The following is a 23,789-nucleotide window of genomic DNA, read 5'->3' as shown; positions in this document are numbered from 1 at the left end:
CTCTCTTACTCTCGACAGGCTAATAAGATTATTTTACCCAAAAGTCTGACCACTTTTTGAGTTCTATTTAATCTGTGATATACATATTTAACATGTTGAGAATATTTGAACAATAACCGACACACAGCAAACCTCGGGTACGGCAGTTTTACAGGGAAGGAATGCAGTTCCTTCGAATTAAAAAAAAAGTTGCGCAAATGTGCAAGTGCGTCAGTTTTAACTACTAGATCACTACACGGATTTCCCTTAGGCTGCCATGCCAGATTATCTAACACCCGTTTAACCTTTACATATCACGTTTAACTACAAGATGTGATCGTTGTCCACTTGTTTAGATTTGAGCGGCAAGATAAATCTACAACATCTCAAAGAAAGGAATCAAAAAAGACAAATAACAAATCTAAATGAAACCCCTAAAACAAGAAGAAAGTATAGGAGAGTTATAAATAATACAAGGTTAATTGAAACAAGTTTATTTTGAAAATTTCATGTAACCTGCAGACATTTGATCCGCCTCCGTGTAAACCATCTTCACTTAAAAAATAACTCAAACAAAATCTTCATGACTAAAACAGCACACAAATCTAGAATAACATGAATGAAATAAATATAGCTAAGTAACACTGCTGCAGAGTGAGACTTGAGAGTGTTCGACCGGAGGAGGAAGAGGGAAAAAATGAAAATGTTTTCTTTTTTTTAAAAAGGTTAGTATGTTACAAGGCCACATGCTGGCACGGTAGTGGTAACAATACACAACCCAAACACGGATTCAAAACCATGTTGTTCTCAGGTCAAATGGTTTCCGCATGTATAAATGTTCCTCTACATATAAAAGTGTTTTTCAGTTGAAGTGCAGTCGTTCTGATCCGTCCTTTGTTTATGTGGCAGGAATCTGTGGCAGACCAAACTCATCCACCAAAACCCCGTCCTGAAAAAAAAAAAAAAAAAAGTTAGTAAATATTTTTAGTTAGTGTGTTCACAAGCAAACACACCTACGTCTCAAGTGTTATCATTCTTTGAGCTGGTTCACGTTAAACAAGGTTTTGATTATCAATATGCTTCAAAACTGTCAATCAATCAGGGTCAACAGCATTCAGATACTTTTTGGAGTTTCTACCAAGAGCAGCATGAAGTAGATTCATTGAGGAATCTAATCTCTTAAATGGGGTGCTTGATAGCCTAGCTGTTATATCGTGCACCACATGTTCAGAGACTGTTGCCTTGTCACAGCGGCCGTAGGTTCGAATCCGACCTCAGCCCTTTGCTGCATGCCCCACTCTCTCCTCCCAACATTTCCTGTCTCTCTACAGCTGTCCTGTCCAATAAAGGCAAAAATGTCCCAAAAACATAACCAAGAAAAAACTATCTCTTGAGTTTTTTTGAACATAAACTGCTACATAATATTTGTACTTTATGCCTATAGAGGTCAAAAAGCTCCAGCAACACCATGAAGATCAACTTTATTAACTTTATTAGACCGACACATCAGCATGAAGCCTTAACGCCCTTCTAGCACCTCGGTAGTTGTTGACGTTGTGCTAGAAAATCCTCTTCTGCTTCTCCAGTACTTCATGTCTATCAACTGGAGTTACATCTTTGCCTTGACAAGAAGCTGGACGGTTACGTGATTACCCAACATTAGTTTGAAGATTCTTGTTGTTTACTTTCACACAGTTGAAAAAAAAAAGAACTCAAGCATGTGGCTGCTTGAAAGGTTGGTGAAACCTTTCAAAAACACGACGACATGATGTCAAAGCATTTCAAACCCTAGCATCATCATTTGGAATTTCAGTTTCAGGTATTTTCAACAGAGCTGCTAACATGAGTCATCATTTCACCCACAATCTGACAAACGTTTTGTAGAATAGGCAGAATCATTTAAAGATTCATCTGATTTATATGGAATGGATCATTATTATAGTCCTTTGTTGAAGGCCGTATTTTAAATGATGTAATTCTCCACTCTTTCTCTTGAGTATAATGTTAGTTTACAGTCGCGGCTGTGCTCCACACAGCTCTACAGTTACCTTGTTTGTTTTGCTGTCACTGGGCATTCCCTCGGGGATAGACGGGGCAGCTGAGGCCTCGTCCAGGTAGGAGCTGTCATCATCCAGCAGCAGCTCATCGCCCAGTGCATCCAGCTCTGAAACCACAGATTCACTGTCACTAAAGTACTCTACACAATGATGCTTTTTACTTTTTCTTTGTTTACAGAAAAAAAAAAAACAAGTGGCATTTCAAAGACAACAATGCATCCTTAAGCCAAGATTTAGAAGATGCAGCTCATATTTATCCATCATGACAGACTGTGTCCTATCAATCAATCAATCAATCAATCAATATCACTGCAGGGTCACAGGAGAAAGAGAAACAGAGTTTTATGGTTTCCTGCTCTGTTGATATAATTAACTGTTGGTTATGTTTTGGTCACTATTGACTGCTGGAAAGGAGTCTCTTATTAAAAGTACTTTATATATGAAATAACATAAATGCAAAGCCAAGGAAAAAATAGTCATGATAAGATTATTAAAACAAAAATTGTTTTTTTGAAAAGCTGAAAGCCTAACTATTGAGCTCTTTCTGTTGTTTAAATGTTGGCGTTTATGTTTCATTTTTAAGAGGTTCTGTCGATGAAGCGGCCTGCTGAGAAAGTCAATTCAAAATACCTGCTTCAAGGTCATCCTCATCGATCTCTGGAGTGCCATAGCTGCGGCTCAGGGCCTCTTGTACCTCGTTGGCGTCCTCCATCATGTCCTCCAGCTGGTCCTGTAAATCCTGAAAGTTCAAGAAACACTTTTAATGTCCAAAATCTCTCAGTATAACAGAGTGATAATGATGTAACAACAATGAAGTGATAAAAGAGAGACTAATCCAGCAGTGTGTCTGCATTGAGTGATAAAATAACTTTTTTATAAAGCGTTGCTCCAATAAATGTGCTTATCAAGCCATATTCTTTAACAAGGACTTTAATAATTGTGCAGCTGTGTTTTTAATAAGAGTGGTGTTAACCACCTGAACATTTTACACTGCAACAAGCATTTAAAAAAAAACATGTGTAAAAAGGTTGATTATACCAATTGAAGAGGAGGGGGAAATGATGTAATGCTGATGATTCTAACATTTTGTGGACCTTATTCCTACTCTGTGCTGGGTACATCATCACACGACAAAGAAAAAAAACACACACTAGTCCTGAGTATGAATGTGTGGTGTCGCCTTACCCTTCACTACATAGTTACTGAGTGATAATAGAAACAGTGACATGGCATATAACAAACATACATCAATCTGATCCAGTTTGACATCCTTGTAAGCTCTTTTCATTTCTTTTGCACCAATCTTCATGGCATCCACCTGGGAACAAAGAAATACATTGCAGAAGGAGGTGTTCAGTAATAGTCTGTAATGTGTCTTGTTTGACATAATGCTGACCTGGCTAAGAATCACGCTGACAGAGATCATGTCAGGAGAGGAGAAACTGTTTATAGTTTGACCAAAAGCATCGAGTTCACTCACAGAAAAAAAAACCTTCTTATAGCACCGTATGACAAGAATCTAGAGTTAAAGTTTAATATACTTGCATGAAAGAGTCAACAAGTGTTTTTGTGAAGCAGTGTGGCTCTTACTGTTGTTTTGGTGTCCTTTAGAGTCTGGATTGTGTAGTTGGCCTGCTCCATGTTAAAAGACTGCTGAGCCAGCTGCTCCCTTTGACCTTCATACCTGTTCAGAACAAAACACAGCTGGTATCAGAACATTTGTAATGTGCTTAACGGTACTGTTTGAAAGCCTTTCTCTCCAAGGACTTCACAGCATTAGCAGTCGGCTTGGGATCATTGTCATGCTCCCAATCAGACGCTTTCCAGAACGAATGGCCAGATGAATTACAAAAAATTGGCTAAAAAACCCAGATCTAACGGGGTCCCCATAGAACTGTATATAAAGATATGTTTACCTCAGCTCTTAGTAGTGCCCCAACAACCCTAGATGTTTGAGCAAATTATCAGCGAGTATTATAATATAAGCAAGCATTCTTAATCCCTTAAATTTAGTAGTTCATTTTAGTGTTCTAAGTGCAATACGTTTTCTCGTATTGGGCTCTGTTAAGGTGATATCATTTTTTTAGGTAACTACATGCAGACATTTCTGTTAGATACACATTCTTACAGAACTGTGCTCAGATACATGTACATGTAGATACAGACAGTGTGATGGGCTACATTAGGTTATTAGAATCAGTCATGCCATTACACATGTCTTTGACTGCTATCACCTATGTAGGAACCAGAACCAGAACCAGAACCAGAACCAGGACTCACATTCTCTTCTGCTTCAGGACTCTCATTGCCTTCTGTTTCACCATATTCTGCAATGTGAAATACACGTTATTAATAAGTAAACAACACGCCATCGTTGAAACATCACTATTCTGATCATGAGGCTGCTCGGTGTTACCTTCGAGGGCCCGTCCCTCATCTTCTTCATCTGATCCTTGTACTTGACAAGTTCGGCATCTAGTCTGGCGACCTTCTTATCTATGGACTCCGCCCTCGCATCGACCTGAGGAGATCAATCATCAAAGACTTATTGTAACTTCATGTTTTCCCTGCAGGTCACACATACATCTCGCCTGTGTGGGTTTGTGTTTGTGTGATAAAGGAAAACAGAGGAGGAGATAGCTCGAGGGTGTAAAAATCTAAAGGGCGGCTATGGTTTAAAAAAACACATCTTTTTCAACTAAATCCGGCGGAAAGGAAAACAAAGAAGGGGTTATATCAGTGGAAAGCCTTTAATATCTTGAGTGTGATAACTAACTCGCACAGTGTTGTTGTAAGACTGTCCTTTTGTGGCCATGTTAGCTTTAGTAAACGTACCGTTATGTCCCATAATAAAGACACAAACAACAACGCAGTACTCACATTGCCGATACAGTCCGACAGATTCGCAGGAGGCGCTTTCGGCTTCCCACGTCCGAATATTCTGTTCATTTTGATAAACGTATTAAAGGGTACTTAGCTATTAGCTGCCCTTAGAAAACACCAGAAAAACATCAACTGCAAGAGGATTTCTACAGTGGAGACACCCGGAAGCAACGGTACAGACGCAAGAGGTTCCCATTGGCCGGCGTAAACCGTTATGACCAATCAGGGTTGTGATACACGCCCGCCCCCGTGTGGCGAGCAGAGGGGTTGTAGATGTGTCAAAAGGCTTTTGTCTCCACCACAGTGTCTTTGTCGTATCAGCCACTACAATGCAAATATAGTAACATTAGATGGAGCTTTTAATTATATTCTATTGACTCTGTTCGAAACGCTTAAGGGAGTATTTAAGGTGCTTTATTTTCAAGCTCCTGTGAGGGGTCTTTTGCTTGTCATGATTCAGACTGATAAAGATAAAGATAAAGATAAACTTTATTGATCCCTCGTGGGGGAAATTTGTGCATTACAGCAGCTCCAGAAAACAGGGGACAGGAATATACTTATATAAAATAAAAATAGAAGTTAAAAACAGATCAAACATATTTACATCATTTAAATAAAAAATACAATAATGTAAAAAAATACAATAATGTAAATGTAAAATTACACAGTAACTTGTTCTTAAAAAACACACACACAGTGTGTAGCATGAGGTGGTGATGTTTGTTAAACAGTCTGATTAAACAGTCTGATTAAACAGTCTGACTGCAGATGGGATGAACGACCTGCGGTAGCGCTCTGTCTTGCAGGGTGGGTGTCTGAGTCTGCTGCTGAAGGAGCTGCTCAGAGCCCCCACAGTGTCATGCAGGGGGTGAGAGGGGTTGTCCATGATGGATGTCAGCTTCACTAACATCCTCCTCTCATCCACTTCCTCTACAGAGTCCAGATGACAGTCCAAGACAGAACTGGCCCTCCTGACCAGTCTGTTCAGTCTCTTCCTGTCTCTCTCTCTGTGCTCCCTCCTCCCCAGCAGACCACTGCATAGAAAAGTGCAGACGCCACCACAGTGTCATAAAAAGTCCGTAGCAGAGTCCTGCATACTCCAAAGGACATCAGTCGCCTCAGCAGGTGAAGTCGACATTCCTGCAGAAGTCAATCACCATCTCCTTTGTCTTGTTGGCGTTGAGCTGAAGGTGGTTGAGCTCACTCCAGTCGACAAAGTCCAAGATGACCTGCCTGTACTCCTGTTCGCTCCCCTTAGACACACACCCCACGATGGCTGTGTCATCGGAGAACTTCTGCAGGTGGCAGCTCCCAGAGTTGTAACAGAAGTCCGAGGTGTACTGGGTGAAGAGAAAAGGGGAGAGAACTGTCCCCTGCGGGGCCCCTGTGCTGCAGACCACCATGTCAGACTCACAGTCCTGAAGCCTCACGTACTGTGGTCTGTTGGTGAAGTAGTCCGTTGTCCATGCAGCCAGGTGACAGTCCACTCCCGCCCCCTCTAGCTTCCCCCTGAGCAGTGCAGGCTGGATGATGTTGAAGGCACTGGAGAAGTCAAAGAACATGACCCTCACAGTGCTGCCGGTGTTCTCCAGGTGAGTCCAGGATCTCTGCCGTAGGTAGATGACGGCGTCATCCACCCCGATGTTCGGCTATAATGCTATAGTATATATAATGCTATGAAAGCAAACAAAACAAGATTGACAAGAGTGACAAGATTTGTCATCTGAATGCTTGTAACCTCCAGTAGGAAGAGATTTATCCTCAGAATCATTACATACACATGAACAGGACAAGATTAGGCAAGATGATAAGTAACACTTTTTTTTAAATTTAATTTAATTTAACCTTTATTTATCCAGGAAAGTCCCATTGAGATAATAAACCTCTATTTCAAGGGAGTCCTGGCAGCAAAAGTTACACAGTCACACTCACAACATACAGACAGCAATTAAAATTATAAAAAAAAGAAGGAGCAGAGTAGACGAAAGCCCTTTTTCCCAGCTCTGTGCGGGCAAATGGAACAGACAGCAACAACTGATCATTTGAACGCAAGCCATAAGAATCAACAGTTCTCCATGTGATTAGGTTACAGATGTAGGAGGGCAGTAGCCCAAGCATGGCCTTGTCAATAAAAGTGCACCAGTGTCCTTTTTGTCCACAGGGGGCGCCAAAATCAACATAACCGAAAGTTCCTCACAGGAGCTTTAAGTGAAAAATAGTAATACAAAGAATTAAACGCTCCAATACAAATACAAGTCCCACATACAAATGCGTACTGAAGTAGCCTACAACACAGAGGCATTGCTAACAAAAAAATGTAGGGTATTGAACTCACACTCCTTCTGCAGTTACATGATTTAATTAGGCTTTATGTGGCATTATGTTGTTTCACCTGTAAATTGACTTAAAGGGTTGTGAACATGTTCAAAAAGCTCAAAAGGTATCTCAGTAAACTCTTACTGAACCTGTTAAATGTAAAAGAAAAAGAGACAGGGAAAGAGGGTGGAAGAAATGGAAGCATTGTGATCATAATAGCTGACAGAGGAGTGATTTATATAATTTCCATCTCAATCTCTGGGGATCCCTGCACATCATTTGGCCCGTCAGCTGCTGCACAGAGGGCTAAGTATATGACGAATGATAACTTTAGAGAATATTTTTTATTTTCTCTTCTTTTTTTGTACATAAAAAAATAATTGACTATAATTAGAGTAATTGGCTTTATTTCATCACTTTCATTCTCAGTTGTCAGTTGATGTAATTGGACAACCTGTGAGTGATCACATCTTTGTCTCCACGACTACAATTTTACAAGTCCATTAAACCAACAGAGTCCTCCAAACTTAAAAAGACATGGTGTTTCATAGTCTTTGAATCTTTATCAAACTTAAAACCTATAATATATATATTATTTAATCAACCTTTAATACCAATATATTTGGCCACTTGGGGGCAGCACAAAAAATAGTGACTACTACATATTACCAGGTCTAAAGTTGATAATAACATTTATTAGGAACACAGTAAAGTCTGTATATTGGAGGAGGCAACAGAGCAGAGTAAGCACTGATAAGGTCTGAATGCAGAGAGAAATATGCTGTGAGATACATATATATTTTATTTTTATTTTTACTTTTTGTGCCTTTATTGGAGCGATAAGACAGACAGTGGACAGAGTCGCAAATCAGGGAGAGAGAGAGAGTGGGGAATGACATGTGGGAAAGGAGCCTCAGGTCGGATTTGAACCTGGGCCACCCGCTTGGAGGACCATAGCCTCCATACATGAGGTGGGTGCACCAACCACTGAGCCACCAGCGCCCCTAAATAATCCATTTAACCTGGGCAATAACACAAGTCAACCAAGATCTAGAGAGCCACAGTATAGCAGCAACTAATACATTTGCAATAAATACAAATTCCTCTGCAAGGCCACGAATACGTAATATCACACAATTAGTACAACAGGCCATGGGTCCCTGCTTTCAGTCTGTGCACTCACCATGGAAACACTAACTTTGTGGCTGAACTGGAAAAAATGAATAAAGGATTGAAAGAAAATGAGTCATTGGGGAGGCGGATTATAAACTCCATTCTGTCATGTTATGCCAAATAGTTTTTTCATTGAACCCATTTGACATCATCAAGGAAAGAAATAAAGCTCTCTTCATCAATCTTACATCTCAGAGCTTTATTGTGACTTAGTTGCACTTACATGAAACATGTTTTGACGTTTACAGCTCATAGTTACAGCTAAATATACAACAGATGAAATCAACTTACGATGTAACACTTTATAAATATGTTGTTAAGCATTGGGCTGAAAATCATAATGTATTTTATTACAACCGTATTACTTACTTAAATAACAGCATTAGAGGAAATTGAAACACATAGTGTAACTAGCTTAAAGTAGTAAGACATACATTCACTGTAAAATAATGCTACAATTTAAGCGTAGTCATCATTTAGAAAAAAAAAAGTTAAGGGCCCAGAGATAAGGCACACAAAACAAGGCCCAACCTTTTCAGCAATAACTACTACAACATTATCAGATCTAGACAAGCAAATATGTAAATGATTTGCTATGCAGCCAGAAAAATAAAATCTAGTTTTTGTAATTTTGGTAATTCCAGTTGATTTGTTGAGTCCTATAAGAGCTACAGTAATTCTGATAACCAAGCTATAAAAAGGTCACAAAAAATATATATTTTTTCTTTAACAGAGAGAAATTTGCACGGGAATAAACGTAAAAAAAATCATCTAAATAAAACCGTAATGATTACATGTTGAGCAAAGATTTACACTCAAAACTAACACCAAAAGCCCTGTCGTGTAGATAAAGTGTCTCACTGGCTCGTTGGCTGTTGCCTTGGAGTCCTCCTTCATATTTCACAGGTGCCGGCGTTTTGACAAGGTGAGAACATGACATTATGACTTTATACATATCTATGTCTACATCTACTCCAAAAGATGAAAATCTTCACAGCTGGAAATGTGGAGCAGTGTCAGATGTAATAATGGTTTCTTGAAGCTCAAAGTTCAGCTTTTGACAGAAACGTCTGGTGTTTAAACTTTGAGTCCTTGTCAAGGAGAAAACACTTTGATCTTTTGTTGAATTTCAGAGGATGATCCCTGAGAGATTATTCGATATTCTACATGACGGTGCTACCAAAGAGAGAATCTTCAAAGATAAAGACCATTCACAAAGTCACAGTACAGCAAAGCACCAAAACTACAATGAATGTAAACACAATTAGTTTAAAACAATGCTGCTTGTTCCCCATCGGGGAGAACTACTGTACATTCTGCTTTATAAAATATACACATGTGAATTATGTTAAGTACATGTAGCAGGTCAGGTGAACAAAATATGATTAAGCTACATAAAATACTTTGCATACATTTTGCTGACTAAAGTTTCACATTATCTTGACAAGGCTCCTATTGACACTAATATGGACAACACAATAAAATCCTTTTTTAAATGTATTTTACACATCAACCATATAAGAGGTTTATACATTTTTATACATTTTATCATTTTCTGGCAGAGGCCTTGATGTACTTAAACATTAACTGTCTCATGGGCTTGTGAGCTAAGCTTCATTCTAGAGGTCTCGTGTCTAGGATTTAGAGCCATCTAGTGGTCAGGTTCTATTTTACAACCCTGCCATTCAAAGCGTGAATGTATGGTGGCCTCGGTTGCTTTTCTGTTCTGTGTACTGTTAAAAACGCTATAATAAAAGATGGCGTAGCAAAATGGCCGACTCGATCAAAGAGGAAATACTTTCAGAAGGTTAAACACTTGTGAATCATACTTGAAATATTATATTTCACATATGCCAAAAGATATTTGGACATCTTACACAATAATTATTTACACGTATTAGTGGTTAATCTACATGTTGTTAGCCTGTCATTCATTTCTTGTTTCTCTACACCTTGTTTAGTATAAAGTTATTTTTCAAGCACTTTGTTACTGTAGATTCTTGCAGATATTTCTCAAACAAGTACATTTTGTATCTGTTGGGGATTAGTTAATGTGGCGGAGAGTTACACATTAAGAGGTCTAAGTCAAAGAGCAGCAGGTTAAAGTCAAGGGATTGACTCCAGTCAGACACAGTTTCCTTTTGGAGTATCATGTCATCCACTCCAACCATACAACTCATTTACATTTTTATGTATTTCTCAACAACAATGTCAGAATAATCTCATACGGTTTTGGCTACACAGGCAACATTGGTGTGTAGGATACATTGTTGGATGGTTTGGGTTTTATAATGGGATTAGTCTTAATTAGAAAAGTTTTGAATATAACTAAATTATTCTTCAGTCAACAAATTCTTCTGATTCTCTGACCAACATGCTGAATACATTCAAAAATCTAGTCCTTTCTGTGGCCCCGCCCTCAGATAGCAGTGGTGATTTGAGTCAAGCCCAGATCGTTGGAGTCCTCCCAGCCCTGATAGGGCATAGAGGACGTGTCCATGGCTAGTCATACCGGCCTGGCCTGCCTCATAGTATCTCCTCGACCTTCTGCGGGACATGAGTGGTCTCGCAGGGTGCTCCTCACTCGACTCACCCCCTGACAGTCCCCATGTCTCCTGGCTCCGGGGCAGCAGAAGTCCCTGAAGCACCTCTTGAAGTTCTCATCGAGGAAAGCGTAGAGGATGGGGTTGAGGCTACTGTTGGTGTAACCTAGCGCCACGCAAAAGAAGTAAGCGGCCATGACAGCGGTGGTCTCGGGCACGTTGGCTGACAAGGCCTTGACCAAGATGAAGATGTGGATGGGGGTCCAGCACACGACAAAGACGGCAACCACCACCAACACGAGGCGTGTGATCCGACGCAGGTTGCGGTCCTTTTCTCGTGAGCCAGAGAGCAGGCGCACGCTTTTCAGCCGCATGACCATCAGAGTGTAGCAGACAGTGATGATTATGACGGGTGCTACGAAGGCAAAGATGAAGACACAGATCTTCATCAGGGTGTCCCAGTAGATGTAGGGTTCAGGGAACTGTAGAGCACACTCTGTAGTCCCTGTTTGAACAGAGTTAGCAGGAAGGATTTCAGTCAGTCACACTGAATTATGGGAAAACCAACAAAACTACAGTCTTCTTTCATGCTAACAAATGCACTTTTAGCATTGAGAGTAAGTCTAAATTTCAATGTTTGCTGGTGGCTTATGTACTCATAATGCTGATATCATGTTCGATATATATTAATATGTGTACAGTGTTAGGTGTTTTAGCATTTTAACACTTCAGCTATGTAGAATGCTTTTACAGTTACGAGGAAATAGGCCAAATTGAAGTTTCCTCATTGGTAGTACTCAAAGTGCAGTTGTGCCAAAAAGTTAAGCGATTATAGAAATTCATCATATTCCATGGAAATCCATCCAACAGTTGGGAAGACATTTGACAAACAAACAAATAGTCAACCTCATGCTTGCCCTAGGATTCATCCTTTGAGAGCCATGGATGCTTGTAAAGATTTAGTCAAAACACATCCAACAATTGTAAAGATAAATCAGCCAGAATCGAAGTATACAGTAAAACTGACACAACCAACCCAGTTGTCAGTTGACAGACTGAAAAGCTAATAAACCCTAATGTCAGATCTCTCTTATCGTATAGAGGCCCGTCGCGAACACACACGATCTCTCAGTCTGTCCCTGAAAAAGAGGAATATTTCAATCTCTTTTCTCAACCTATGTGAACAAATAATTACTGCTCTAGCTTTATCCTGTCAAGTATTTGTAATGTAGGCTCTCGTCAACCAACAGAACATTCTCTTTCAAGAATTCCAGGAAGCTTCCTGCAGCAACTGAGATAAAACAAGGTGAAGAAGTTTTAAAGTTTAAAATTGCATATAAGACAGACAATCTTTTGTCTCAATAATAGACACACAGAAATATGTAACTACTGTTAAACATCTCAGGTGAAGTCACAGTGCACAGAAGTGTATATTTATTGCAGCAGAAGGTACCATTGTTGGATTTTGTGCTGCCCAGTATCATCGCAGGAACCCCGGCAGCAGACGACAGCACCCAGATGATCACGTTGATGATCTTGGCCTTGACGGGCGTGCGGAAATCCAGGGCCTTGATCGGATGGCACACGGCCACGTAGCGGTCCACGCTCATCATGGTCAGGGTAAAGATGCTGGTGAACATGTTGTAGTAATCGATGGAGATAAAGACCTTGCATGCCACCTCGCCGAACGGCCAGGAGCTGAGCAGATAGTCAGTGCTCTGGAAGGGCATGGTGGTGGTGACCAGAGCGTCAGCCACGGCCAGGTTGAAGATGTAGATGTTAGTGGCTGTTTTCATCTTGGTGTATCTGTTGTGGAGGCAGACATGAAGAGGATGGATGGATTTGATTGATTGTTTTTTTGTTCACCACTTTTAGTTTTTTGTTGTTTTAATCTTTTAGAAGAAGAGCAAGGTCAATTGAATCACTTTTTGAGATAACGATTGTTTACTAAGGTGCTCAGCTCTATCACTAAATAGATTCACTTAAGCACACACAATAACCAAAGGGAGGCTCTTTAACTTCAACTTTTTCTTCATGATCCCGTGATTAATACAAAGCTTTAAAAATAAATCGAACCACGGTTGAGCTTTCACATTACTTAAAAGGAAAAGACCTTCATGAAGCTTTGAACTGAACCTCAAATGTAGTGAAACAAGAGATGAATGACATTACAATCACTGCAAACCTGCACTTTTCCTAAAAGTAGCTCATGGTGCTGCCTTCAAGATTCAGTTTACAGAGAAAAACAACTGCTGAACATTGCACAGGCACAAGAAAACATGGAAAGAACAGAAGTTCGACTGCACTTCGTTTTTTATGCTTCAGCGTCACGGACTATTCTTATTTATAGCCCTACAAGTGACCCTAAACTCATTACATTCACGACAGCAGATGAACAAACACTCTCATGGAGCAATCTCCCTGCTATTAACCTCAGATGTTCACAAATTAAAATACAATGAATTTCCTGTTGTTCTCTCAGCTATAGCCTAATCCTACATGTTTTTCACTTAAGGGAACGACTGGCTTTGATTAAAAACATATTTAAAAGGTGTGAACTTACCTAATGATGACATACATCACCAAACAGTTGCCCGCCAAGCCCACCACAAACACTACGGAGTACACCGCCACGATGATGGGGATGAGGGGCGACATGGGCTCGGCGTCCCAGGTGCCGTTGGGGGTGTAGTTGAAGACGTCCGACAGTCCGGGTTGCCAGGTGAAGTTTGGTATGCACTCCTCTGGCTGTCCTGAGGGACACCTGTCCTCTTTGTAGATGTGCACCAAGGAGCTGTCCATGGTGCCGAACCGCTTCTACCCGCACCGACCGAACTGCTGCTGCTGCTGCTGCTGCTGCTGCTGGACAAGGACTGACAGCTCAGTTCACACTGGTATCGATAAATACAGCTGAGATCAAACGACTGCTGCAAAAATAAACGGGGAAATGTCTCCTTTAACGCAGATTTTGGCTCTAGTTAAAAAGCAGAGCGCAACAGCCCGCGCTCAAGGACATCATCACCTCAGCCCAACACCACCTCACTTGTTTTTCTGCTTCCAAAAAGTTCATCTAAACGCAGCAACACAAAAGAGGAGTTTCTTTATAGGTGCCTAGCCACAGGTTTAAATACGGATGCAGGAATTTGGGGAGAAACAAAAGGTTTCGAGCAAAGAATTGACTGTCTGTGCCACCGCTGCGTCCCCGAAGGTGCGCACTGGAAGCCCGCACTGCTCATTCAGTGACATCAGAGGCTGAGGCAACAGATGTGACAGGATCAAGCCGGCAAAACGGTTCTGACCCTGAATACATGCCAGGCCAAGTAAAAATATATTTTGGTAATATATTAAACGCTTCTTTTAGATTTATATATTTTCTCACATATTTCTGGTCAAATGCACCATCACACTGAAACATCTGGTTGCTTATTTAAACATTTAAACAACCCTTTTCATTCCCATAAGCTCATTAATTGCCTGCAGAAAAGTTAAAGCTATTTTGCTCCACAAATTTCTCGAAAAATTTTAAAATGTCCATCTCTGCTTCATTATATGTTCCCTAGCAACTCCTTTGAGATCTGCCTCTGCAATGCAAACATACAGAGTCTGCTATCTCTCTCTCTCTAGCTCTCTCTCAGATGTTGAAGAAGTAAGAAGAACACTTAACAGCAACCTTCAAATGAGTGCATGTGAACATGACAGCAGCACCAGATAACAACCAATGTGTAAACTGCCACGGACAGAAAGAAACTTTAATGTAGGGGCCTTTTTTCATGCCTTCAAACTAAAATTGCCAATAACCTTTTAATCTGATTTATTTTTGACATTTGTCACAATATGATTTTCCTGCAAGAAAGAAGAGGAGACTTTTTAAAAAATATAAATAATTTCCCATTATGCCTGCGGCATCAAACAGGACACACTTTCTGTATTTTATCAATCCTAATTTGGCCACTGCTTTAAAAACCCAAATAAATCTTCAATTCTTCCAAAATCCCCAATTGAGGCTGCAATAAGAGCTCAAGATAAAGAAGAGAGCTTTAATTATATACAAAAATGACACCCTGGTTGTCAGAAATTACAGGATTTTCCACCCTTAACCCTTTATTTCTCCCCCCAACTGATTTGACACAGGGAGTCATTAAGGTGCTGCTGTTTCCTCTCCCTCCTTTGGTGCAGTAACTCTGGTTGCTTAGAGACCCATCATGGCCAGGTGTTGTTTGAGTGACAAAGCCTTTTGTAGGTGTGTTGCTATTGTTAAGAGCAGCTTGGCTCTGTGAGATGGCCTTGACAGTTACAAATATGTGATACAAACTCCACTGAGAGAGCTAAACGGGATGAAATTAAAGGTTGAATCATGTTTTTCGTCTTATAAGAGCTGCAATGGAGGAACAATGTAGTTGCAGTGTTTACCATTAACCCGAATCAATAGATATGTTTGTGTACTATCAGTATCACTTGAAACAGGTCGTTTTATGTGAGTTGAAGAAGAGGAGAGGGGATGTTTGCTGCATAACCTTCCCTTGATGAGGTCAAAAACAGAGGCTTTTTTTTCCATTTAACTACCCTTTGCATAATCACCCGAGGTGTCATCTATATCCGGTGAAAGGCTTGAATGAATGGTTTCACGATGAAGAGAGGGATCATCATATCAGAGCTTTCTCATTTTCTACCTGCAGGAACAATGAGTAAAAAACTTTCCCCATAGGATTCTACACCAAGCCGTGGGTTTCTCTGTCTCATCTTTTGGTGTTTTTCATTTATCCTCCTGGATTAAAAAACTGTCAAGGTTTTCAGCATTCATTGTTAGTTCCCTGTGGAGTATCCTGAACATTCATTGCCATTTGGCATCAACAAGAGAAGGAGCTGCCTTGATTTCCCAGCAGCTTTTCAAGATTAAAGAAGCTCTCTCTAACAGGGCAAAAAAGAAAGACTTACAACTAAATTGTCAACTTATTGCCCGCTAACATTTTACACATGGAGAAACACCACCTGTCCAGTGCATCTCTGCATAATATAAACATTTCACTCAAAGATGTTAAATGTACATTTAGCTGTTTCTCAGTGGGCAAAACATAAACCTCTGAAAACTAAAACTGTAAAGTTTGGGGGGTTGCAAAACCAAAACAATGAGCTGAGAGATGATAAAATGCTCCAACAGCTGGGTACAGCAGAGTCTGTGTGTGTTTTTCTCCAGAGTGAACCCCTTTCACATTACTCAAGGTTATTCACTCCACTGTGCAGGAACAAACACAGACTGACTGCTTTATTACTGTATATAAACTCAATCTCCATCAGCAGATGGAGGTGTCTCCATTGTCACCTTGTATGTATGGTATAGCAATGATTTTATTTATTTTTTCCAGATATGTTTTGGGTATTTTTTCCTTTATTGGATATGACATCTGTAGAGAGACAGGAAGTACTGGGAGGTGAGAGTGGGGGACAACAGCAGCAAAGGGCCGAGGTCAGATTCAAACCCATGAGGACTATAGCCTCTGCACATGAGGGGCGTGATCTAAACGCTAGGCTTTCCGCACGCCAGCAATGATTTTTATGTCTGAATGGTTTAAACCGAGAAACTGAAATCAAAATATCTCTGAACCTGGAGTTTTGTTGGGAGCATGGTTTAATGGTAAGTTTGGGATCCTAATTCATTGAGTCTGGAGGGGCTCTGCAGATCTGTGTTATATTAAGTCATCATAATTCTCCTCCAGTCTATACCAAAAAAAGAAGTATGTGATGCTTTCATTTAAAGATGATATATTTTTTAAAAATTTTGCCTTGATTTAACTGTAGTAGTGAAGACGGACAGAAATATGGAGAAGAGAGAGAGAGAGAGAGAGGGAGAGATTTTGCATGCCCTGAGCTAAACCGGACCGATTTGCTTATAATGTTCAATTTCAATTTGTACATAAATTAGAGATTTCTCGCTGAATATTTGGAATAATAGGTGTAAAACTCAAAAAAGTTTCTAACTAAGGACTAGGTAGTTAGATATTTTGATGCGAAAATGTTACATATTTTACCTTTAAGTCTCATCTGTTACTATACTTAAAGTTCATTCTATTGCAAGTCATCAGGCTTTTATTCTTTTTCAAGAGGGTATAGTAGCATTTGTGTCTTCTTAACCAAACCAAAAGAATATGCATATTTATGGACATGTTGCCTCACTCTCCTGTACCCACCTATTACCCTCTCAACATCCATTCTCCAGAGCCACATCCAGGCAGAGGGACGTACTGGCAGTGACTGTTGGGCAACTGCAGGGGTAGGGAGGGAAGAAGAGTTTGTGTGGGTTTGAATGCATTTTTGAAATTTGTGTGCTGAATTTCTTCAGGCTAAAATGGGGACCTACTTTACCCCTCAAAGATGATGTTTTTTTGGGCATCCAAACCATCCAACTCTTTTGTCTATAGAGGCAGAGCTTCAGTAATCTGTCCCTATTGGTAAGATAATTTGGTTTAGTCCTTTAGCTCCACGTTGCATCAATCAAGATCCGAATGCAACCATCTCATAATAATGTCATTATTGCAAGATTGATATTCATCACAGTGCTTTGTTTGAAGACTTCTAAGAAATGAATGGTGAAAGATAGAACAGGTGGCTGGCACGGCTTTTCGTCTTAGTATCAAATGATGATCGGTTCTCTTCACTACATACAGTATATGTTACACAAAGGAAGAAAAATAATGCTTGTTTTTAGCTTTATGATGATGTACTTTTAGATTATCCAAGGAGGTTTTGAATTTGCATTGATGTAAGAATTAGAAAATGTTATACAATAATATGCTTTTGAAATGTCTTTGGTAAAGAAATAAGTTGACTCCTACTCGAAGAATTTGCTTGTTCAGGAACACAAGAGCAAGCCTTGATTCTCTCAAGTCACCCATAGGATTACAGTATACCTCGAGAGCTTTCTAAGAGTCAATCAGATACCGATTTCCTAAATTGTCCTGTCTCTCAGACGCCAATGCCACAAAAATAGCCTCATTTATCTAACCATTAATGCTGTCATGTGGAGATCACTGTGTGAATGTCTCCAGCAACTTAGTAGCAGCATAATTACGTCCCACATGTTGTAGCTCCAACCTGGGAAAGCAGCATTGTACTAGGTTAGACTATGAGTTCAGTACCTTTAAGTATCCAGATGTTGTGTTCACATCAGAAAAGGGAGAGAAAAGAGAGAGAGAGAGAGAGAGAGAGAGTCTGCTAAAGATAAAGATCACAATGTTTGGCATGTGGCACTGACAAAAGACACAACAGTAGGGATAAAAACATTTGGTTCTTTTGTATTTGGTGGCTTGCTTGGACTGACGTTCAGTACTGAGGACAACACACATTTTGAGAAAGTCAGTCTGTTATTTGAAGAAATGTTCATAGTGTGCATTTATTCATTCATAATTGTGACTGTGTGAGTGCACACAGCCCGGCAGGAAAACGATTACTGTGAACACGCATGGAGTCCAGCTCTGAAACCTTTTTGAATCAGCTCATTCCAGAGTCCGTACATAACATTTCAGCACGAGGTAACACACGACCACATTGTCATGTAGGTACATCACATAACTACAGGACAAGCTGCAAACACTCTGGTTTTAGTTTAACTTCAGATGCAGCCGTGAATGAAGCGTCCTGCAACTACTTGTTTTGATCATCACTATGGGAACGGGCCGTCTCTGGCCAATAGTTACAAGAGCAAAGGGATTTGATTGATGAAGCGGGGCAACAATACTCCTCTCTTTGTGATCTCATTTAATGGTCCACCAGGCAGGGCAGATGAAAATGCTCAACACAAAGAATTTGGTAGAGTCAGCCAGACACTAGCATTCAAATGTTCTTTACAAGCGCATTTACCTGGACATAAAAAACTTTCACACAATTGAAAAGTTGAGACAGGACATAAGGCAGGCATAGCCCCAGAGGCTGAATATGCACACAAGCATCCTCTGCCTTGACCGTGAACAACAATTGTGGGTAGGATAACAACAGAAAAGGCAGCGGGGGAAGAAAACCCATCTGTTTGACAGTCCAGAGTTCACTCGTTTTTTTTTTTTTTCTTCAGGTAGGCATGCACAGTGAGCACAGAGTGCCATCCGCTGTAAATACTGCTCACGGAGCGAAGCAGAGCCTGGCAGCCAGCAGCAGTGAGCCTCTACATCAATATTGACTCTGTGTACATCCAAGCGCTCGAGACCTTTTAAACGTCAAAGCTCGAGGGCTGAGTGCAGAAACCTGATTTGAATGCTTGCTAAGACATTTGAAGGCCGCTTACATGATCAAGAAACTGTAGGTGTGAATACTGCAGGTATGCCTTTTCATCTACAAGGCTGTGATATGATGTGATATTCAGTTCAGAAGTTAAGGATCTGTAGGGATGAAATGTGTGTTTTCTGGCTGACATTGAAAGTTGTCTGTTTAATTATGTGTTGGATATTGACAGTCTGAGTGAGTACAAAAGTGTGATTTCTGCAGAGGATTCAGACTTGGAAAACATGTTTTATCTCCTCATGGAGTTTAACATCAGTGCTGAAGCAACGAAGGCATCTGGAAGCAGCGTACTCAGAGGTATGCTGCATGCTGTAAGCGTGGCCTTCTGGATGTTTATGCAGCTGAGCGCAGCACACAGAAGCTGCTGTAAATACTAATGTCCTCTAATTACTATTCAATGAAGTGCAGACGTTGTTTCAAACAGAACTTTTTCCACTTTTGTTTGAGAGAGGGATTATTCATGTGTGAACATTTTAATGATACATTTTCTATTGTTTTTGCAAGTATGGGGATGTTTTCTGCATCATGTTCTAAGTATTACATTGCTTTCTCTGTTGTTTATTTTCCTATAATTACTTTTTTTTCTTTTTGTATAAATTGTACTTTTAATGCCATTTATAGGAGGACACGCCTTCCATATTTTCTGAAGATGAATTAAAGGCTGAATGAATTTTACATCAGTTTATGACTGTGTTATCAGCTAGCTAATCCGCAGTCAAGGAAGAACCTGTTTCATTATTCTAGATGAGTAGTAGCAGTAAAAGACATGAATGAAATGAAATAAAAGAGTTCAAAAGACTTTGGAAGCTTTTTTAGATATTGGCACACTGAAACTCTAAACACATTTAAACATCAGTTTGTCCCCGCTGACAGGAAGGGTCTGCCCTCTTACATCTGATTGTTACCCCGACTGTGCTGAACAAGCTGAAATACTAAAGGAAGAGCTGAAAGCATTTGCACAATCAAGGTGAGATGAATAGAGGTCAAACACCTCAGATTCAATTTACATTCTGATGGAGCACACCACACAATACAACACAGCATTTGAAAAGTAACCTGCAGTACAAGAAATACCAAAATTGTTTTCTTATTAGATCCACTCACCCATAACAAATGGGCTTTGCAATTCTAATGAGAGATTGCTGATAGTTGTAATAAATAAAGTGTCATAGTCTAAAGGGTTTGGCCTTCCAGTGTGACTATTTGAGAACAAAACTCTGCACGGAGAAAGAATTTCTAAAGATAAAACTTTTGAAAAAAATAAAAGGATTGCATGTTCACTGGACATCACTAGAGTGGGGACTTGATACCAAAGCATCCTATTTCTTTCCAAAATATATGTGCACTGTTTTTTTGTTGTCAAAAAGGACTCCGACTCTGTTATGTTATTCTCTGCAATCAAGCAAGACAAGACTGAGATGACATCACTGCTTGCAAAGCATATTTTCTTAAGACTGAAGAGGCTTGTTTTGAAAGACAGGGTGACAAGAGTTTAGAAAATCTGATGCATTTGAAAGTAAGACTACTTTTTTTCCTTGTTCATTAATAAACTGCCTGGTCAATGAAATGTCAGGAAATGGCTCCAGGTGACATCTTAAAAGGCTTTAAAAGTAACTTTAAAAAAAGAAGACAGAAAAACAGCTAATTAACATAAAAAAGTCTTTAAAAAGAACTAAATGTGATTATTAAAAGAGTTTTAAATAAATTTTCTGGGGGTCGCTGGTGGCACAGTGGTTAGTGCGCGCGCCCCATGTATGGAGGCTGTTGTCTCGAGTGGGCGGGACGGGTTCACATCCCACCTGTGGCTTCTTTCCTGCATGTCGTTCCCCATTCTCTCTCCCTGATTTTCGACTCTATCCACTGTCCTATCTCTCCATTAAAGGCATAAAAAAAAAAATCTTAAAAAAAATAAAATAATAATAATAATAATTTTCTTTGAATTAACTGAACTAGAATCTACTAATCACTGCAGCTCTGCATGGATGATAGGGGTACTGGATGCATAACAAAACAGGAAAATATTTCCTCAAGTGTATCATCATATAAAATAAGCGTCGACTTCATTCAAAGCAGTCCAATGAAAATGTTCTGTGTTACAGTTAATGCCTTTAAGTATCAGTACATTATGTTTAATAATATATATATGATGATTAAAATTCCCTTACATTTTTTTTACATCAGGTCCCCTGATAGCCTATATTGTATTCATTATTCATATTCATTGTATCGTGCGTTGCATCAACAGAGGCTATGGTCCTCTGTTCATGGGGCTCTGTAGACGTCCTGTGTTTGACTCTCTCATTCTCGTCTCCTAATCTATCCTCTGTCCTATCTCTGAAAAACAACATGAAAATATACACAAAAAATAATATCAAAATAAAAAATTCAACACCAAACATGGCAGCTAACTTAGGCTTTAAATCCTTGTTACCAAGGTAACAAAAACAGACATCTGCAAGCTTTAGTTTATTTTCAGCATTATTTCTTAAGCATCTATTAACTTTTACCCCTGTGTCTGATGTGGTAACTATCTTTGAACATGTTTTTTAAAGAACTACATTGACTCTTATTTCGTCAACATTTTTATTGCTGATGAATTACATACTTTCTTGTCGGACAAAGTTTGAAATGAGTCTTTTGTACTGAATACCAATTTAAAGCTCCTGTGAGGATTTTTTAGCTGGTTATGAAACAGAGTGAAATTATTACTGATGCCTCTTTCTGACCTACAAAAGCAAACCAGAGCATCACAATTAAAAGGGATGATTTCTATATAGTTATATTTAATGCCAGTAAACCTGCCGGGGGGTTAGGTGACTGACAATGTGACCAAAATTACACCAAACTGTACACCAAGATGTACAGTGACTGATAAGCATGACTGTTAAAAGAAAGCAGGAGGGCATATTTTATTAGAGAATACTACTTACACATGTACAGGAAAATATAAGAGGTTTCCCTTTATCCACCAGGACACCAAGATCAACACAAAACGAAAAGTTTTGAAAGTTCCTCACAGGAGCTAGAAATGAGAAGATAGAAATGAGCTAAGCTGCTCTGTGCAACACATCGATTCAGACATTGATCAAGTTTATCTTTGTGAAAACCGTTTCAATATGTCTCTCTTATAACTTTCAAAGAGCTAATAAAGTTTCCAATTTCTGCACAGGGGACTTCATTAATCAGATTAAAGGTTCTACATGTAACTTTTTTTTTTAAATCGATTTTTATCGCCCATTCTCAACGTCCTCCTCACTCAGTACAAACTCATCACACACTCCCGGTCTTCACCTGCACAGCCAGAGGCCGCCTTCCACACATTTGTGGTTGTATCGTATACTTAACCTCCTCTGATTAATGTTGGTTGATCATGGTTAATGTAGCTGTTGATTATAGGGGTACATTTACTGTGAAATGAGTGTGATAGAGACAGAGGGTACAGTTAAGAGATGTTTTTGTTCATCACATCTTAAATCCAAGGTGACAGGTTCATGGCTGCTCAAATCCCCAGAACACTGAAGCACTTTCCGTCTATATTAAGACAGGCTACATTGTCGTTTTTATTTTTATTTTTTGCTCTTTCTGTTTTCTTTACCAACTTTTCCTGGACTGTTTTTGGACATGAACTATTTTATGTTCTTTTAACTTTGTTATTGCGCTTCCCCGGCCAGCTCTCTCTCGAAAAGATTTCAATCTCAGGGGACTTGAATAAACCGTTCTATATATTGTTTGACTTTATCCCCCATAGTTTTATGATCCCATTGTTTCTTTTTTGTTATCTGATGTTCTTTATATGTTTCCTTTTCTCTTATCTGTGAAACACCTTGTTGAAAATTACTACTATAAATAACGTTTATTCCAATAACACCAGGCTGGGGTTTATTTTAGAGGTGATTCAAAGTTATATTTTCTGCCCCCTAAAACATAAAGTCCAGTGTGACATCAGAAATAACAATTACCGGCATCATAGAAATAGAAAATAAATGTACACATTTTAACTTTATCAAGAGTACTATTATGGTCAAATTTAAAGATTAACTTTTGCAGTGGAATGCATCGGTGTAAGTGCTTCAAATGAAGCAGTGTTTATCTCTTTGACTTCTGTGAAGGTACCGCTCAAGTGGGAGGCAGGTTCATATCCCTAGGTGTTATGGGGAATTGTTGATGCTGTGTTTGGAAAAAGGTTTTTTTTCCATCTTCTTCTGATTTACATTGCTGATGGTACATTTCAAAATACATAGCCATAAAAAAGATATTGTGACTCCTTTGCGTTTTGAATACATGGCACGTAAATCCTTTCTTAAATATCATTAAAGCTATTTTTGACTTCATAATTAGGCACAGATACAGAATAAATAAAAACTAATTACAATGAAGGTAACATTCAAGCTGAGCCTGAATGCAGATGAGAGAACCATGACAACAACAAAACACTTGGAAAAGAAAGAAGGAATGTTCTCGTCAGCCTCGACATTTCTGTGTAGCTATTTGTGAGTCTACATGTTTTTGAATATGATGAGATTAAAAAACCTAAATGATGAATGAGCCAATCTCTGTAAGTCTCAACTCT

The 23,789-nt window shown here is 39.4% G+C and overlaps 2 protein-coding genes across 2 annotated transcripts; both read right to left on the bottom strand.

Moving 5' to 3' along the window:
• Positions 1 to 457: 457 nt before the first annotated feature.
• chmp5a (charged multivesicular body protein 5a) lies at positions 458 to 5,088 on the bottom strand. The gene is made up of 8 exons (XM_020635227.3): positions 4,917 to 5,088; positions 4,453 to 4,557; positions 4,317 to 4,363; positions 3,627 to 3,720; positions 3,283 to 3,354; positions 2,667 to 2,775; positions 2,028 to 2,143; positions 458 to 928 (listed from the first exon to the last, which is right to left on the bottom strand). The coding sequence occupies exons 1-8, from the start codon at positions 4,983 to 4,985 to the stop codon at positions 878 to 880; spliced, it is 663 nt and encodes a 220-aa protein (XP_020490883.1). The 5' UTR covers positions 4,986 to 5,088; the 3' UTR covers positions 458 to 877.
• A 3,494-nt stretch (positions 5,089 to 8,582) lies between these two features.
• oprk1 (opioid receptor, kappa 1) lies at positions 8,583 to 14,499 on the bottom strand. Its single transcript, XM_020635176.3, has 3 exons — positions 13,515 to 14,499; positions 12,405 to 12,757; positions 8,583 to 11,456 (listed from the first exon to the last, which is right to left on the bottom strand). Exons 1-3 carry the CDS (start codon positions 13,751 to 13,753, stop codon positions 10,915 to 10,917), a joined length of 1,134 nt encoding a protein of 377 aa, XP_020490832.2. The 5' UTR covers positions 13,754 to 14,499; the 3' UTR covers positions 8,583 to 10,914.
• Between the last annotated feature and the right edge of the window lie 9,290 nt (positions 14,500 to 23,789).

The sequence above is a fragment of the Labrus bergylta genome, chromosome 4, assembly GCF_963930695.1.
Source record: "Labrus bergylta chromosome 4, fLabBer1.1, whole genome shotgun sequence".
Taxonomy (NCBI): Eukaryota; Metazoa; Chordata; class Actinopteri; order Labriformes; family Labridae; genus Labrus; species Labrus bergylta.
The sequence above is the reverse complement of the archived record's forward strand: the minus strand, read 5'-3'. Positions and strand labels throughout refer to the sequence as shown.

What these genes read in the sequence shown, in the direction of transcription:
- oprk1 (XM_020635176.3), bottom strand. Translation starts at nt 13,753, where the DNA reads ATGGACAGCTCCTTGGTGCACATCTACAAAGAGGACAGGTGTCCCTCA. An exon ending in GTGATGTATGTCATCATTAG is followed by an intron (nt 12,758 to 13,514) that starts GTAAGTTCACAC and finishes CCTCCACAACAG; the next exon opens with ATACACCAAGATGAAAACAG. An exon ending in CAGCACAAAATCCAACAATG is followed by an intron (nt 11,457 to 12,404) that starts GTACCTTCTGCT and finishes CTGTTCAAACAG; the next exon opens with GGACTACAGAGTGTGCTCTA.
- chmp5a (XM_020635227.3), bottom strand. Translation starts at nt 4,985, where the DNA reads ATGAACAGAATATTCGGACGTGGGAAGCCGAAAGCGCCTCCTGCGAAT. An exon ending in TGAGGGACGGGCCCTCGAAG is followed by an intron (nt 4,364 to 4,452) that starts GTAACACCGAGC and finishes TTCACATTGCAG; the next exon opens with AATATGGTGAAACAGAAGGC. An exon ending in TAAAGGACACCAAAACAACA is followed by an intron (nt 3,355 to 3,626) that starts GTAAGAGCCACA and finishes CTTTGTTCCCAG; the next exon opens with GTGGATGCCATGAAGATTGG.